General features: G+C 36.8%; 1 protein-coding gene across 1 annotated transcript in view; it reads left to right on the top strand.

Annotated features, from left to right (window-relative positions):
- DMD (dystrophin) overlaps positions 1–17290 on the top strand; it is a 1714964-nt gene that overhangs the window by 404477 nt on the left and 1293197 nt on the right. Inside the window, exon 25 of the mRNA XM_061178407.1 lies at positions 11085–11246. Within this exon, the coding sequence (XP_061034390.1) occupies positions 11085–11246 (162 nt within the window). The remainder of the gene's footprint in view (positions 1–11084; positions 11247–17290) is intronic.

Below are 17290 nucleotides of genomic sequence, written 5' to 3'. Positions count from 1 at the left end.
TTTCTTAAGGTAGGATTGTATTGCTATAAACTTCCCTCTTAGAACTGCTTTTGCTGCATCCCATAGGTTTTGGGTCATCGTGTTTTCATTGTCATTTGTTTCTAGGTATTTTTTGATTTCCTCTTTGATGTCTTCAGTGATCTCTTGGTTGTTAAGTAGTGTATTGTTTAGCCTCCATGTGTTTGTATATTTTACAGATTTTTTTCCTGTAATTGATATCTCGTCTCATAGCATTGTGGTTGGAAAAGATACTTGATACGATTTCAATTTTCTTAAATTTACCAAGGCTTGGTTTGTGACCCAAGATATGATCTATCCTGGAGAATGTTCCATGAGCACTTGAGAAGAATGTGTATTCTGTTGTTTTTGGATGGAATGTCCTATAAATATCAATTAAGTCGATCTGATCGATCCCTTGATCATTATGTAGTGTCCTTCTTTGTCTCTTGTAATAGTCTTTATTTTAAAGTCTATTTTGTCTGATATGAGAATTGCTACTCCAGCTTTCTTTTGATTTCCATTTGCATGGAATATCTTTTTCTATCCCCTCACTTTCAGTCTGTATGTGTCCCTAGGTCTGAAGTGGGTCTCTTGTAGACAGCATATATAGGGGTCTTGTTTTTGTATCCATTCAGCCAGTCTGTGTCTTTTGGTTGGAACATTTAATCCATTTACATTTAAGGTAATTATTGATATTTATGTTCCTATTCCCATTTTCTTAATTGTTTTGGGTTTGTTATTCTAGGTCTTTTCCTTGTTTTGTGTTTCCTGCCTAGAGAAGTTCCTTTAGCATTTGTTGTAAAGCTGGTTTGGTGGTGCCGAATTCTCTTAGCTTTTGCTTGTCTGTAAAGGTTTTAATTTCTCCATTGAATCTGAATGAGATCCTTGCTGGGTAGAGTGATCTTGGTTGTAGGTTTTTCTCCTTCATCACTTTAAACATGTCCTGCCACTCCCTTCTGGCTTGCAGAGTTTCTGCTGAAAGATCAGCTGTTAACCTTACGGGGATTCCCTTGTGTGTTATTTGTTGTTTTTCACTTGCTGCTTTTAATATTTTTTCTTTGTATTTAATTTTTGATAGTTTGATTAATATGTGTCTTGGCATGTTTCTCCTTGGATTTATCCTTTATGGGACTCTCTGTGCTTCCTGGAGTTGATTAACTCTTTCCTTTCCCATATTAGGGAAGCTTTCAACTATAATCTCTTCAGATATTTTCTCAGTCCCTTTCTTTTTATCTTCATATTCTGGGACCCCTATAATTCGAATGTTGGTGCGTTTAATGTTGTCCCAGAGGTCTCTGAGACTGTCCTCAGTTCTTTTCATTCTTTTTTCCTTATTCTGCTCTGCAGTAGTTATTTCCACTATTTTATCTTCCAGGTCACATATCCGTTCTTCTGCCTCAGTTATTCTGCTATTGATCCCTTCTAGAGAATTTTTAATTTCATTTATTGTGTTGTTCATCATTGTTTGTTTCCTCTTTAGTTCTTCTAGGTCCTTGTTAAACGTTTCTTGTATTTTCTCTATTCTATTTCCAAGATTTTGGATCATCTTTACTATCGTTATTCTGAATTCTTTTTCAGGTAGACTGCCTATTTCCTCTTCATTTGTTAGGTCTCGTGGGTTTTTGCCTTGCTCCTTCATCTGCTGTGTGTTTCTCTGTCTTCTCATTTTGCTTAACTTACTGTGTTTGGGGTCTCCTTTTCGCAGGCTGCAGGTTCGTAGTTCCCGTTGTTTTTGGTGTCTGTCCCCAGTGGCTAAGGTTGGTTCAGTGGGTTGTGTAGACTTCCTGGTGGAGGGGACTAGTGCCTGTGTTCTGGTGGATGAGACTGGATCTTGTCTTTCTGCTGGGCAGGTCCACGTCTGGTGGTGTGTTTTGGGGTGTCTGTGGTCTTATTATGATTTTAAGCAGCCTCTCTGCTAATGTATGGGGTTGTGTTCCTGACTTGCTAGTTGTTTGGCCTAGGGTGTCCAGCACTGTAGGTTGCTGGTCGTTGAGTGAAGCTTGGTCTTGGCGTTGAGATGGAGATATCTGGGAGATTTTCGCCGTTTGATATTACATGGAGCTGGGAGGTCTCTTGTGGACCAGTGTCCTGAACGTGGCTCTCCCACCTCAGAGGCAAAGCCCTGACGCCTGGATGGAGCACCAAGAGCCTTTCATCCACACGGCTCAGAATAAAAGGGAGAAAAAATAGAAATAAATAAATAAAATAAAATAAAGTAAAATAAAATAAAATTATTAAAATAAAAAATAATTAAGAGAAAAATTTTAAAAAGTAAAAAACAAACGGACAGACAGAACCATAGGACAAATGGTAAAAGCAAAGCTATACAGACAAAATCACCTAGAGAAGCATACACATACACACTCACAAAAAGAGAAAAAGGGAAAAATATATATATATCTTTGCTCCCAAAGTCCACCTCCTCAATTTGGGATGATTCGTTGTCTATTCAGGTATTCCACAGATGCAGGTACATCAAGTTGATTGTGGAGATTTAATCCGCTGCTCCTGAAGCTGCTGGGAGAGATTTCCCTTTCTCTTCTTTGTTCGCACAGCTCCCGGGGTTCAGCTTTAGATTTGGCCCCGCCTGTGCGGGTCGGTCACCTGAGGGCCTCCAGTTCCCGCTCAGACAGGACGGGGTTAAAGGAGCAGCTGATTAGGGGGCTCTGGCTCAGTCAGGCCGGGGGGAGGGAGGGGTGTGGAATGCGGGGCGAGCCTGCGGCGGCAGAGGCCAGGGTGACGTTGCAATAGCCTGAGGCGCACCGTGTGTTTTCCCGGGTAAGTTGTCCCTGGATCACCGGAGCCTGGCAGTGGCGGGCTGCACAGGCTCCGGGTAGGGGAGGTGTGGAGAGTGACCTGTGTTTGCACACAGGCTTCTAGGTGGCTGCAGCAGCAGCCTTAGCGTCTCATGCCCGTCTCTGGAGCTCGTTTAGGCGGTGCTCTGAATCCCCTTTCCTCAAGCACCCAGAAACAATGGTCTCTTGCCTCTTAGGCAGCTCCAGACTTTTTCCCGGACTCCCTCCCGGCTAGCTGTGGTGCACTAGCCCCTTCAGGCTATGTTCACGCCGCCAACCCCAGTCCTCTCCCTGGGATCCGACCGAAGCCCGAGCCTCAGCTCCCAGCCCCCGCCCGCCCCGGCGGGTGAGCAGACAAGCCTCTCCGGCTGGTGAGTGCTGGTTGGCATGGATCCTCTGTGCGGGAATCTCTCCACTTTGCCCTCCGCACCCCTGTGGCTACGCTCTCCTCCGTGGCGCCGAAGCTTCCCCCCTCCGCCACCCTCCGTCTCCGCCCACGAAGGGGCTTCCTGGTGTGTGGAAACCTTTCCTCCTTCACAGCTCCCTCCCAGAGGTGCAGGTTCCATCCCTATTCTTTTGTCTCTGTTTTTTCTTTTTTCTTTTGCCCTACCCAGGTACGTGGGGAGTTTCTTGCCTTGTGGGAGGTCTGAGGTCTTCTGCCAGCGTTCAGTAGGTGTTCTGTAGGAGTTGTTCCACATGTAGATGTATTTCTGATGTATTTGTGGGGAGGAAGGTGATCTCCACGTCTTACTGTTCCGCCATCTTGAAGGTCTCCCGAATACGAATATTTTTTTAGGAGTTTCTTGTCTTCACATTTCTTATAATTTAGTGGTTGAACTCCTACCTCTAAAGTTAGAATAGCAAAAGGGAAAGTTAATATATAAATGAAAAACATCTGATATTAAGACCTAAAGACTAATCACTTGCAATTATTAAATTAGTAGTCTAGATTGGTAAAGTAGCCTTTTAGAAATGAATTTTTGGATAACAAAATTTTCTTTTAAATTTGTTACCTGTGTACATTTTCATAAAAATTCTTGGAGTTTTTCTCTTTCTTAAAGTGAGACTTTTGAAGTTAGACTTGTCTATAACTTTTACTTCTGTCCGTCATAGCTTACAACTAATGTTTAATTCCTATAACATAAAATATGATTCTCAAGGTAATATTCATCTGTCTTGTCCATCTTACTTTTCCACTCTAGATTCTTTTTAAACCGATTTTCTTGTCAAGCTACATATATTCTTAGGGTTGAACGATCAGAACTGTTCGTTAATATTCAGGCAAATTGTCACTAAAATTGCTTGGTGCTAGTAAAAATTACTTTCATTTTTTTAAAAGAAAGAAATGGGAGAAGGAACAGTAAACAACTTTTCTTTGCATTGTATTCTAGTATCTTAGAGCCATCCATGTATGGAATGAGGAATACAAATATTTTTCAAATTCATCAAGGTGTTTTTTTAAGTCATAGAATACGCATATTCATTAGGGAGTTTCCATTGAAAGTATCAAATAAAATTCAAGAAGTGCTTTATTGCCTCTGCCTTAACAACTTCATATTGTTTTCTGATCTGCGTTGAGAAGTGGCCAATTCAATGGTACTTTGTCCTTCCCGCTTCTTTGTTGTGAGCCCAATTAATTGCATTTCTCTGTTATTATTTAATTCTTATTTAAGGCAACTTTTCTTTCAAACTTCACTCTTGATAATTCTTCTCAAATCTGGCTAGTCATCAAAATCACACAGATGGAAGGGTTACAGGAACTTTAGTCTATATGTTATTCCCTTCTGACTCCCTTTGAATTTCTAATTTAGTAGAATTTGATTGAGCCTGAGAACTGTAGTTTGAAAAGTTCCTCTAGGTTCTGACGATTATTCAGGTTTGGAGCTCTGGCCTTGACCTTTACCTGAGCATGAATTGTTTTAAGGCAGTCCGCTTTGCTAATGTGCCCTATGTCTCAGAATCATTCCCAGAGTGGACCATTAACTTTATTACATCCATCCACTGCTCACCTCCTGCTGTGCGGCCTGGTTCCTAACAGGCCGTGGGTCTGCGGCCCGGGGGTTGGGGCCCTTGCTCTATATGTTACTCAAACTTGTGGTCTTAATCCTGACCCAGCTTATCCCTAGCCTCTGATTCTGTCTCATTCTGTATCAGGAGAAATTTTCTATGATATTTTAATTATTTACAGTATCCATAAATTATTAATTGCCTAAAGTCTAGAGCAGTATTATGAGCACATGTACAATCAGAGAGCACCTTGGCATTGGTTCAGAGAAGCTTTACTGAGCAGGGGGGCTTCTGAAGTTACCTTGAAAAGACTGGGGTTAGATGAACTCTGTAGATTCCTGCTAGATTTACTGTATTATACTTCCATCACTTTCTTTTTGAAGCTGAAATAATACATCAGTTTGCTCCTGTCAGGGCAGAAGACCAATTTCATTTGTCTACCCATGAAGATGAATGGATGCAGCAAAAATCCAGAAATGTCTTAGATATATTACTGTACAGCTCATTGACCATTCTATCAATGCTTGACTTGAAAGTCATGGCTATCTGATGTCAAGTTCCATTGATAAAGTGATTCCTAAACATTACTTTCAAGTATGCTTCCCTCAGAGGTCACAGAAGAACTTCGGTGACCTGCAAAGACCTAAAACAGATGAAGTTCCAATTAACCACGACACCAGTGGTTTTAACGTTTATAGTCTTTTCCTGTAAAGGAAATTATAGGGAGCTGCATGCACATGGTTTGGGGGTTTTCCTGACCAGTGAGATTAAACCAAGTGACATTAACAAAAATAAATCTAGAAGGCCCTTGTAAATAATGTAATATTCTTTTATATTTAAAGACTCTGTATACAAACACATGTGCACATCTGTGTAATTATTTATAGCCTACATCCCTCTCAAGCACATTAACAACTATGCCACAAAAAGCAATTGTGCCAGAACCTCTTATGAGTTAAAACTAAAGTGGGTGAGGCCCAGGATGTTCCTTACATTTCAACTTCTTTGAGGATGTTCTCCTGCCAGTTCTGAACAACTAAACGTTGGGAGAACCGGTTTCTGAGGCAAATAGAACATTCCTAGGTTTTAAAATAATTTCTGACATTTTCATGGCATCCCTCCTTAAAGACCTTCAAATTATGCTTCAGAAATTTTAATTGTTCACTGAAATTATCTGTTAGTAAACAAAGTGTTGCATTTGATAGTAGCAATAGTCCACACATGGAACATCAGTAGATGGATATAAAACATGTGTAATTTGCTGGCCTTTGTATAAGACAAAGACATTGACATATCTATTTTAAGTCTTCTAATCATGCTGTTCTACTATAATTCTCAGTGTTTCAAATGTAGTTCCCAGGCCCTTCATTATCTGTCTCTTCATGCCTTCCATAAACCATTTCCTGTCTTGCACCAAACCACATTCTTGCTGTTCCTCATAGCCATCTTTTTCCTCTGCCTCTACCTCAGTTTATCAAGTGCTGAATTTATGGACTGTGTCAGTAGTTTGCTGCATAGTTTGAACTAGATAGGACACAAACATGAAATGGTTTTGCTTCAAGCAGATCGTTTATTCATTGTTCTTACTGGCATCCTGAGTAGATTCCATTCCTTTCTGGTCTCTGTGACATGAAAAAAGTTAAATTAAGTTTAGTTCAGCTTAAAATTTCAATCTCATATTCAGTTTAATGTTTCCAGTTTAAGCTTAAACCATGCCCAAGTGAACTGCACTGGTAGGGAAGAATGATCAGTTTCCAGCATCTTCCCTTACCCCACCTGGGTGACATTATTCTACCTTGACCTGAGAAGTAGGAATGAAGGAAAGTGAGCAAATGTCTCCTCTTAAGTAGCATTTTATGGTGTTCATGTATTATATGTAATAAGGACACAAACATTTGCTTTCTTTGGGGTGCAAGTGTGGGCTCTTAAGAGGTCTTACAGAAGCTCTTCTGTTTTCCCATTTTTTTTTAACAAGAAAAACATGCTCTGTAATGTCTTAAGCATCTTTATCCTGGAGTACTCTTGCTCCATATGCAGTACTCCTGTTAGACAGCTCAAACATAGCTGCCTCCTTCAGTGTCCAGTTGACCTACGGAAATGTTTTTGCCACACCAAGCATTGGGAAGTATAAGATGCCTCTTCTCTTTACTATGCCATCATTTCAGATCCTTTTTTAAGCCCTCAGTAGTCATAGAAAGCAAATAAAGCATTCAGCTGCATAAGCAGAGTCCAAGTTGGTAATTAGAAGTCATCCTATCTACTTTGTACTCCCAGACTCTATAAATGATGGTCTTGGAGTGCCCCTCATTTGCTTGGGGCAGAAGCGTTGAAGTACCACTGTTTATACCTCCTTGGGGACTGAACAGAAGAAACCATCACACTGTCTCCCTGGGCCACGGATTCACTGTGACTATGATTCTCTCCTAAATTTTCAGAGAGGTTTAGAATAAGTGAGACTGGTGGAGTAATGATGGAAAGGCCAGTTTTCTACCTCTTTTGTAAACCCTTTTGAGATAAGTCTTATTTCCATCTCTTAGAATGAGAGAAACTTAATACTTATTGTTTACAGTTGAAGACTATAGCGAGAATTCTAAAGTAACAGAGTCCAACGTGTTCATGACCATGATAGTGGAGCTTCAGAATAGCTCATAAGTTAGAGTCAGGACAGGAGGAAACAGCTAATCAAAAGTGCTCTCAAACCCAGCAACGTAATTCAGTCAAATTGAGTATTCTTTTTTTTTTTAATTGAAGTATAGTTGATTTACAGTGTTGTGTTAGTTTCTGCTGTACAGTAAAGTGATTCAGTTATACATATATATATACATATATTCTTTTTCATTTTCTTTTCCATTATGGTTTATCACAGGATATTAAATATAGTTCCCTGTGCTATACAGTAGGACCTTGTTGTTTATCTATTTTACATATAGTAGTTCATATCTGCTAATCCCAAGCTCCTAATTTATCCCTTCCCCACCCCTTTTCCCCTTTGATTACCAAAAGTTTGTTTTCTATGTCTGTGATTCTGTTTCTGTTTCATAAATAAGTTCATCTGTGTCATATTTAGATTCCACATATAAGTGATATCATATGATATTTGTCTTTCTCTTTCTGATTTACTTCACTGAGTATGATAATCTCTGGGTACATCCATGTTGCTGTAAATGGCACAAATTGAGTATTCTTATCACTTGGTACTTGAACAAATTACAACCTCTTCTTGGATGACAAAGAAAAACTGAAAGGAAATAGTTGCATTAAGTGCCTGGCCCATTGAACTTCAAATTCCAGATAATAGAACTTCTGGATCAGGACAGTCTGTGCAGTGCAGTGTGGCTGTAAATAATGCAGATTAGTGGCTTCTCTTGTGTCTCCATGTTAGTTCCTGAAGAGCCAGGGGAGTTGGATTTGGTTTTCGCACATCTCTTATAGGACTTCCACCCCCAGCCACTGTCCATGAGAAAATAGTTAATCCTTATTGTTTTACCTTGGGCAAGGTAGCAGCATTCAAAGTGGCAATTAATGCTGTCCCCCAAGTAGAAATTTCAAGTATGTATAGTTGTTTTCCTTTATATGGATCAGAATTTGGGACATAGGGTTTTTTTGCTTTTGTTTTTGTTTTTTTAGTTCATCTACTACAAAAATCACTCAAAGAAATGAGGTTTAATTTTAACATTGGCTAAAATGTTTCACTACTTAGGGAAAAGAAAACAGAACAATGCTGGAGATCAAAACATTTGACATATCCAGCTCTCATTGACACGTACTTATAAACAAAAAGATAAGTAAAATAAATAAGTGTATCATTTACTAAAAGATGATCATAAACCATATTATGATATTTTTGTAAAATCAGTCATCTGACATCTGTTCTTCTTTCTTTATTTCCTAGAAATATTGATGAATAACATTTTTTAAACTCCTAGGTAATTTTTCTCAACTAAGAGCCTGAAGTTTTCTTCGTTACTTGAAACAGAACAGGCAAGAATCTACAATTTTTGAGAAAATCCCCACTCCAGACTTTGGAGAAGTCAAATGTCTCTCAAAATCCCAGCCCACTAAAAAGAATCCCTTTTTTGCCTTAGGGCCAAGGGTCAATTTTTCAATGTTAGGCCTGAATCTATTGAGTAATTTGAGAAGAAAACCTGAGAGCACCCTGATGCCCAGCACATAGTTAGGCAATTGGAAATTACAATATTGTGTGATATATGCTGAGACAGAAATAAAAGGGCAAGAGAGAACACAGGGTTTCAGGGACAGCCACCTGGAGAGGGAGATGTCCACATTTCCAAGGTAAGACTCAAAGGATAAATGTAAATTAGCCAATAAAAGGAAGTTGGGCATGGGATTGTTCTAGGAAAAGGGAACAGCATGTTTAACACCAAGTGTAAAGAGGAACATAATGTATGCTGGGAAATGAAAAATAAATTTCTCTATAGCGCCAGCAAGTAGTAGAAGATACCACAGGGACTGTGAAAGGACTTAGAGCCATATTGAGTACGGCTTTTATCCTAAGGAAAATAAGGAATCACTAGAAGATTAAAGCAGATAATTATTATGTTATTTTAGGAAGAACATACTGTAGCTTCTTTGTAGATGAGTAGTGGCAGGGCAGGATTCCAGCCAAGAGTCCTGTACCATGTTTGAGGCAAGAGATGCTAATGACCTCAAGTAGAGTAATGGTGGTGGTGGGGAGAGGAAGAAAAGGATGGAATCAAGAAATATTAGGAGGTAGAAGAAAGGATTGGTGATCGATGGACTCATTAATTGCAAAATGGTGAAGGATATGATAGAAGAAGAGGAAATATCCAAAATTATGGCTAATAAAGTCCATAATTGTAAATCACTGAGATAGGGAAAAAGATACGGAGAAAGAGAAAAAGCAAGTTGGGGAGGTGGGACAGTGGGTCCATATTTGGTTCTGTTGTTGTTTTGATGGCTGTGGGACACCCAGATGGAATTGTCAAGTACGACAATATATATGCAAGTGTAGAGATCAAAGGGGGAAATCTGGACTGGAGGTGCAGAGTTGAGAGTTGTGAGCATATGAGGTGTAATTGTAGCTAAGGGTATGGATAGAATGAGGAGAAAGAAAAGCCTAGGACAGAATCCTGAAGGTTTATGGTGTAGGTAGAAATACTGAGAATACCTTCCTTGCTCCTGCAGCATCGCAGGTCTTCCAGCTCCTTTTCCTTTGGTCCAGATGCTTTTAGCCTTGTTCTCACTTGAGTAACGCTGTGTTCCAAGTTGGCTTCATTAAAGGACATTGACATCTCCACTATCTTTTAAACTTAAGAGCCAACATTTATATTCTTCATATAATATCTAATATTCTTTATATAATATAAAAAGCAGGATTCTTTTTAAAACCCTAATCATGGTCTGTGGGAAGGATAGTTCTTTTGTACCAGATAATCATGCCTACACATTGTATAATGAGGAAAAATCCTTGATTATGATGCATAACTTAAGGAATTCTCAATAAGTTGTCTGTCCCATTCCTTTTATAACCAGTCTTTTAAAGGTGAACAGATCCTTGAAGGGAGACTCTGCAATCTGTTCAGCATGCTATTTATACTTAAAAAGTGTTAAATTATCCTAATCATGCTTATAGTAACAATCAAGATTAATTGCAGCTATATTAGGGTTACTTATTATTTGTTCTACTTCAGCAGTAACACAAATCCAATTGCACAAGCAATTTCCATAATCCAAATTGTGAAAGAAAGTAGAGGCAAAAAAAAAGACCATGCATAACTGGTTGAAATAGTATTTAAAATAAATCCTTAACCAAATGGTTATCTAAAATTCTGTTTTTGAAAAGGAGCTGATTCTGAACAGATTGTATATGTGTCTCACTGGTAGAAGTGGATTATCTATCTTGAATTGGATTGTGATGACGATGACCCTATTCTAAGTAAACCAAATCTCTTGAACTATATAATGAGATCAGGAGGAACATTCGGCCTGAGAACAACAGATTGCAATGACGGAGATGATTTTACTAATGTTTTTCCCAGCCTCTTTCCTTGATGTACATAATACTGTGCTTTTGTCCTGCAGAGATTCCTGATCCTGCAGTTCTGTGTGCTAACTCTTTTCTTATTCTGATTTTCATTTTTTTAAGTAGAGCTGAATGAGTGGCAGGAAGCTGCGAAATCTATCTTATAAAAAGGTGATGGGGGAAGAATCTAGAATCTTCATTTGCTTTGCAGAAGGATTGCAGAAAAACTATCACCAGTAAATATTGAACTGATTCATTCCTGTTTCTTCTTTGTTTAGGCCGTGAGGAGGCAAAAGTTGCTTGAACAGAGTATCCAGTCTGCCCAGGAGATTGAAAAATCCTTGCACTTAATTCAGGAGTCCCTCTCATCCATTGACAAGCAGTTGGCAGCTTATATTGCTGACAAAGTGGACGCAGCTCAAATGCCTCAGGAAGCCCAGGCAAGTAGAACCTGGAATGAGCTTGTTTTCTTTTGTTTTTATTATCTGAACAAGACATTAGTAACTTTCTAACTTAAAATTTATTCATCTAGTTGTACAAAGGGTTATTTGATCAACTGATTGGACTATTTGGAGGTAAGGGGAAAAAAGAGCTCTATATTAGTACTCTAAGATTTATTTTTGAACGTACATAATGGAGGAATTTGAAATAGAGACACTTAAAAGACCAGGGCAGTATCACACTGAAGTCTGCTGTTTATCAATATTTTCAAACTATACTTGAGCTAGAGGGAAACCGTAGGAATGTCAATTGTAAAGAAAATATTTTTGGTGGTAGTATTAAAAATGCAGCATCAAATATTTTATTATCAACTCATCTTTATCTTGGAATTAGAATTCATATGACCTATATTCTACATTTAATGTGTTGCAAGTAGTTAATAACAAGAAATTAGAGAGATAAATTTGCATTTTATTACTAATACTAATATGTCTATACTCATATTTACTCACATACCTATACATTCAACACTATTCAATCTGAATTATGAAATGTGTTAAACTAATTTTTCTAGAATGAGAGTTAAAATAGGAATGAAAATAAATCTAAGTCAACTTTATACCAAGTAAATTTAGTCTATATCTAAATTAACTTTCACCTTGGGAAGTAATGCTGTATTTCTATTTTTAAATAACATTTACATGTATGTAAAATATAATAAGAATTATTTATTTAAATGTCTTTAGGATTTTCTGATAGTAAGGTACTATCAGATAGCCACTATATCTACAGTAATTATAGATAGCTACTTTTCACATCTTATGTACATAGTATGAACCCAATACCCAAGGATGACTCAGACCGATATGATATAATGCGAAGATCATTAGAAGGTTATCTGTCCATCCCCAAGGCCCTCTCCCCACTAATTGGTGGAGATACCTGAATGTTTTCACTTCAAAGTAAATTTGGGGGTAAAATACTGGATTTATAAGTTATGGTTATTGTGCCTTTACAATGCAGTGAATCACAGTTAAATTGGTGCCCAAAGCATCAGTGTACACAATAGCATGGGTTAGTTTTCCATATTGTCTAAGTTTGACCAAGAACGTCCTTGAGAATATGGGACAGAGTACAGATAGCTTTGATAGGCTGCAAAAGTCCAGAGTGATGGGGTTCCTCATTGACCATTGTCATAGGAGGTGAAGAAAGTGACGTATGGGGAAGTTTTTGATGATAAAATCCTCATGACAGTCTTTTCACCAGGGCAGTATGTAACCTCCCCGGTATACACATTTCTTCAAACTAACATAGTGTAGTCAAGTTCTCTAGCATTATCTGTTTTGAAGACTGTTCCGATTTGAGTCACATACAAAGTATTTTAGGTAGGCTTTAGAAAAATGCATGGTAGGAATGGGAAATTTTTACTGAACTGAGAATGACATGATTATAAACTAAAGGCAGAGTAGAACCGCTTATTTTTTAAAATTTAGTGACATGAATTTGGAGGAATGTTTGCTTAAAGATTGCTCATAACTTGCTGAATGTAATTAAGGAAAAATTTGAACAGTATAAATATTAAACTCAGTTATTTGTACTGTAAAATATATAGAGTTACTTTTTCAAGCTGGTGGAATGAAACTATGAGTAGCAAATTTGAGATTGGCAAAAGCTCTTATTGTCTTAGGAAAAAAATGGGAACTTTTAGAAAAAAAAATATTGTTTAGTTTAAAAGGTTGTTGACCCTGAGTGGTTTTTTTATTTAGATATTAATACATGATTCCATAAACATGAATATAACATACTAGTTTTTAATAACATTATATAAAGATTTTTGTTTGGTATCCCAAATAAAAACTATATTAAAAATATTATTAATAGCAGTTCAAAATACGTGCAGATAACAGCACACAAGTAGATTAAGAAATTTCAAATCTACTTGAAAAAAGAGATTTTAGAGTACTAACAAGCTCAAATCCATTTTCCCTACATTTCTGGTTGCACCTGCATTTTCAAGATGATTCTTGACTTTGAATTCCCCAAATGGTAATATATAATATTGGAAAATGCAAGCCACCCAAAAGCTATTGAAGCATTCTTCTCCAAGATTTTATTTTAAGATGACAGCAAAGTGAATTGTTTTCTAGAACAGAGTTATCAAGTACTCAGATTTACTTCAAGGACTGGCTTTCCTGAAGCTCAATTTGAATCTCCTTTGGAAGAAGCAAGTAGAGGATAAAGGGGTTGTCTGTGAAGTAAGCACTTAAGCACAGTGTGTCAGACAAAGAACCTACTAAGAGTACCACCAAAGGACGTTTTTCTAAGTATATATAAGGGGGGTAAATTTAAGCCTATGTATAAATGAAAATTTTTACCCAATGTGTTTCTGTAAATTTGCAGAAGAGTTCATTGCTAATTAAAAGATTAATGGGCTTAGCTTTCCCTTTTCAGAAATCGAGTACTTGTTTTAATACATCACCGAGAAGCAGAACAAAGTGAATGGCGTTACCATATTTGGCCATCTTAAATCTGTGCTCAGATTTCCTGTCACATATTGGCCACATAGATTTGTGGATGTTTGACTCCACCGTGTGGCGCACTGGTAGTTTTACTACTAAATTTAAATCTGTTAAAAAGAGTCTCCCTTTTTCTGCCTTTCAAGGTGGTTTGAGATTCTCAGGTATAAACGAATTTCAGTATTAAGGAAATGTGTGCAATGTGTAAAACATTTTGACAGGTATACTCTTATTATATGTAAAAGTAGATGTAGAGCAAGGCACTTCCTTGCATTCTATTTGCATTTAGGACTATAGGGCAGCAATGAGCTTCCCACTGCCTCTGCATGTTCATTGACCAGTTATCTGTCATAATGAGCAAATTGGGCCTTCTGATTCTAAATCAGATTAAACATATTTTACTTTTTTATTTAGTGTCATGAACTTACAGGAGTAAAGTTTAACCTTTTAGACAATAAAACTACACACTGCTAGAATATCAGAGCATACGTTGACTCGAGTATTTTATTTCAAAAAAATAATTCTTAACCAAACCAAATTCTTAAATCATATGACTACAGCATCAAAATGCCAGCATATTTAAAGAGAGGTTTTTATTAAAGTATAAAATTAAGATGACATCTTATTGATTCAAATAGAATAAAGCAAATAGGGGAAGCTCTTCTAGATATAGAAATTTTATCTTCTAGATATACAAATCAAAAATTTAAGACATATTTCAAAAATAGTATGACTAAATATAAAAAACCCTATGAGTGTTTCTTCGAAACAACTTTACAGAATAAAATCATCAAATTGATAACTGCAGAGAAGCACACAGCATGAATAGAGTTGTTTAATCTGTTTAATTTTCCTAAAGAACATTGTGAAACACAGAGATTTAGTTTTATCACCTGAGGTCTGGAAGCAAAAATCCAAGTACCCCGCTTTGCACCCCAGGCCAATCAAGTCAGAATCTCTAGGTGGACTCAGTCATCAGAATTTTTCGGAACTCCTCCCCACCCTGAGTTATTCTAATGTGTAGCTAAGGTTGAGAACTTTCGATAGTTCATTACTGGTAATGGCTGAGTAGCTGCAGTCTCTTTTTTTCTTTTTTTCACGTCACACTTCTCACTGCTGTTCTGACATTCTCACCTATGGCTGTGACAAGATTTCAATGGGAGGGAGTTGGGGTGGAAGTCAGACTTTGGTGACTTTCCTATATTGATTGTTTGCTTACTCTTATGGGAAATGAGTGAAAGTAGAAAATATAGCTGAGAACTCCTACATGAACGAATTAATTTAGACAAGTAGAATTTTCAGTATGGATGTTTGAAGATGAACTTGGCTTAGTTTTTCTTATTTTCTTCTTTTTTTTGCCCTAATTCCACATATGTTAATGCGCCAGTTACCGTGTATGTATCTCTAAGTCATTGTAGGAGCCATGATAACTGTGTCTAAATAGCCACATAAATGTCTGTAATTCTTAAGATTACACAGATACTTCAATCTGTAATGTTTTTCCCTTTTCCAGTAATCTCATATTTTGAATCTCCAATATGTAAGAACAGTCTAACATGGGTACCTGTTGAAATGCTCCACATCATTATGTGTTGATGATGCACATTTTGTAGAGGAGAATATGACCCCATTACTCATATTACCACTAGAAGCAGTGGGGTTGCTTAACAGTGATTGTAATAGCTAAATTGTTCTATTTCTTTTGTCTGGCAGGTTCCTGATCCCATCTTTTGCAGCCTCATATCCCGCATAGTAGATTTATGTTCATGAGTAGAGGGGGAAAAAAAGAACAATTTAGGAAACAAACAAATTACCATCAAAGGAGAGGATCTCATAATCATCATAGAAAAGTGCTCCTGTATTTTGCTTATCAAGCTAGGACTTTTAGGTATTCCAGGTTCACTACAGACCAGATTTCTTCCTTCCATCTCTTTTTCCATCCCAATGAATATCAATAAAGAGAAATGAATATCAATAAACAGAAAAGAGGGATCTTCTTTTTACTAAAGAAAGCTGTTAATTTAAGATGATTGCATTAGCTGCGCATCAAAATAATTCATAACTGAGGTCTTCCTGTATTTATTTAACCTAAATCTTCTAACTCACTTTAAATATATTCGGCCATATTTAAATGTAAACATTCCAAACTCTCAAAATCAGTGCTTAAAAAATAAAGACCTAAATGCAGAGTTTGGTGTATCAGATTAAGTTTATGATTTCATTATGGAATAAAAAAGACTTTTATAGTGGAAATAGGCACGTTTGATTGCCAAACGACTCAAAACAGTCTAACTTTACAGCTTACCTCACTGATTTATGAATTAGACAGTATAAACTTGCATAGGGAAATTCATTCTGGATTTATGTAATAATGAAATAATTTAATCACAGAACAAGAAAATGGAGAGCTATTATAGATATTTGGGCTCCGATGTTAAACTCCACATAACCATAACAAATATTTTCCTTTCTTTTTACCCAGCAATATAGATATAATGGTAAACACAATGCAATGAATTTTAAATCTGTTCTAACACTGAAATGCTGCCTCTGTGTATTACTATATAGAACTGATTACTCCCCAATATAGAATGACTATTATTGTGATTTTGACGTGTTTAATAGCGTGGGAAATAATCACAAGCAAGAGTTGCAGAAGATGTGAAAGATTATATTTTTTTCATGTTCCACATGTTTTAAAAGCACAAAGTATCCAAGGTCCTCGAGTACATTTTCTTCTTTTAATTTTAGAATATGTGTTGTATGTGGCTATTTCCCCTTCTTGAGGATACAATATCAAAATTACTGTCTGTTTAAAAATTACTCGTCTAACTGTTAAATTTCTCCATTCGTAGTCTTAACCTGACATCTTCTAATATTTTTCTTTCTGAAATATTTTAGTTATTTTCTTTGGAGTCATTTTCTTTATTTGATGTGAGAAAAGCTTCAATAATTATTTGATACAAAGTTTCCTTTTTTCCATTAAATACTTTAGACAGTTACAGCTTAATTTTGCTTGCCATTTTCTGTCATTAATTTGTTATATGAGAATGGTCTGATGAGGTAAATCATGATAAAAAGCCCTGCTCTCTGCTCAGTTAATTGTAAAATGCTATATTGGAAATGTCATTAATGTTTGATTGATTTTTAGTTTTCTAATTTGCCCTTTACCATCTCTAATGGAAAAACTGGTTATAATCATTTCCACTGTTGTTTCCTACTTTCAATATATAGTGCTAGTTATGAACATAATTACTGTATTGTCAAATGTCTTTTTTTGGTAAGAGCATGACGATATAATTAGCTTTATATTATTTCACTTTTATGAAAAACATCTAGTGATCCTGAGAAGTATTGGGTTGAGAACTCCTTTTTAGAGCATACATGGGTATTCTAAATCAGCAGCACTCATTTGCTACTTCCTTTCATTTTGTTGCTTTTACAAATTACTGATTTTATATGAAGCTGACAGTTTCACAAGGTCAGTTGTTTATTTTCTTCAAACACTTATCATCCGTATGCTGGTA

The sequence above is a fragment of the Eubalaena glacialis genome, chromosome X (genome assembly GCF_028564815.1).
Source record: "Eubalaena glacialis isolate mEubGla1 chromosome X, mEubGla1.1.hap2.+ XY, whole genome shotgun sequence".
NCBI classification, from domain to species: Eukaryota; Metazoa; Chordata; class Mammalia; order Artiodactyla; family Balaenidae; genus Eubalaena; species Eubalaena glacialis.
Note: the sequence above shows the minus strand (reverse complement) of the source record. Positions and strands in the feature narration are given on the sequence as shown.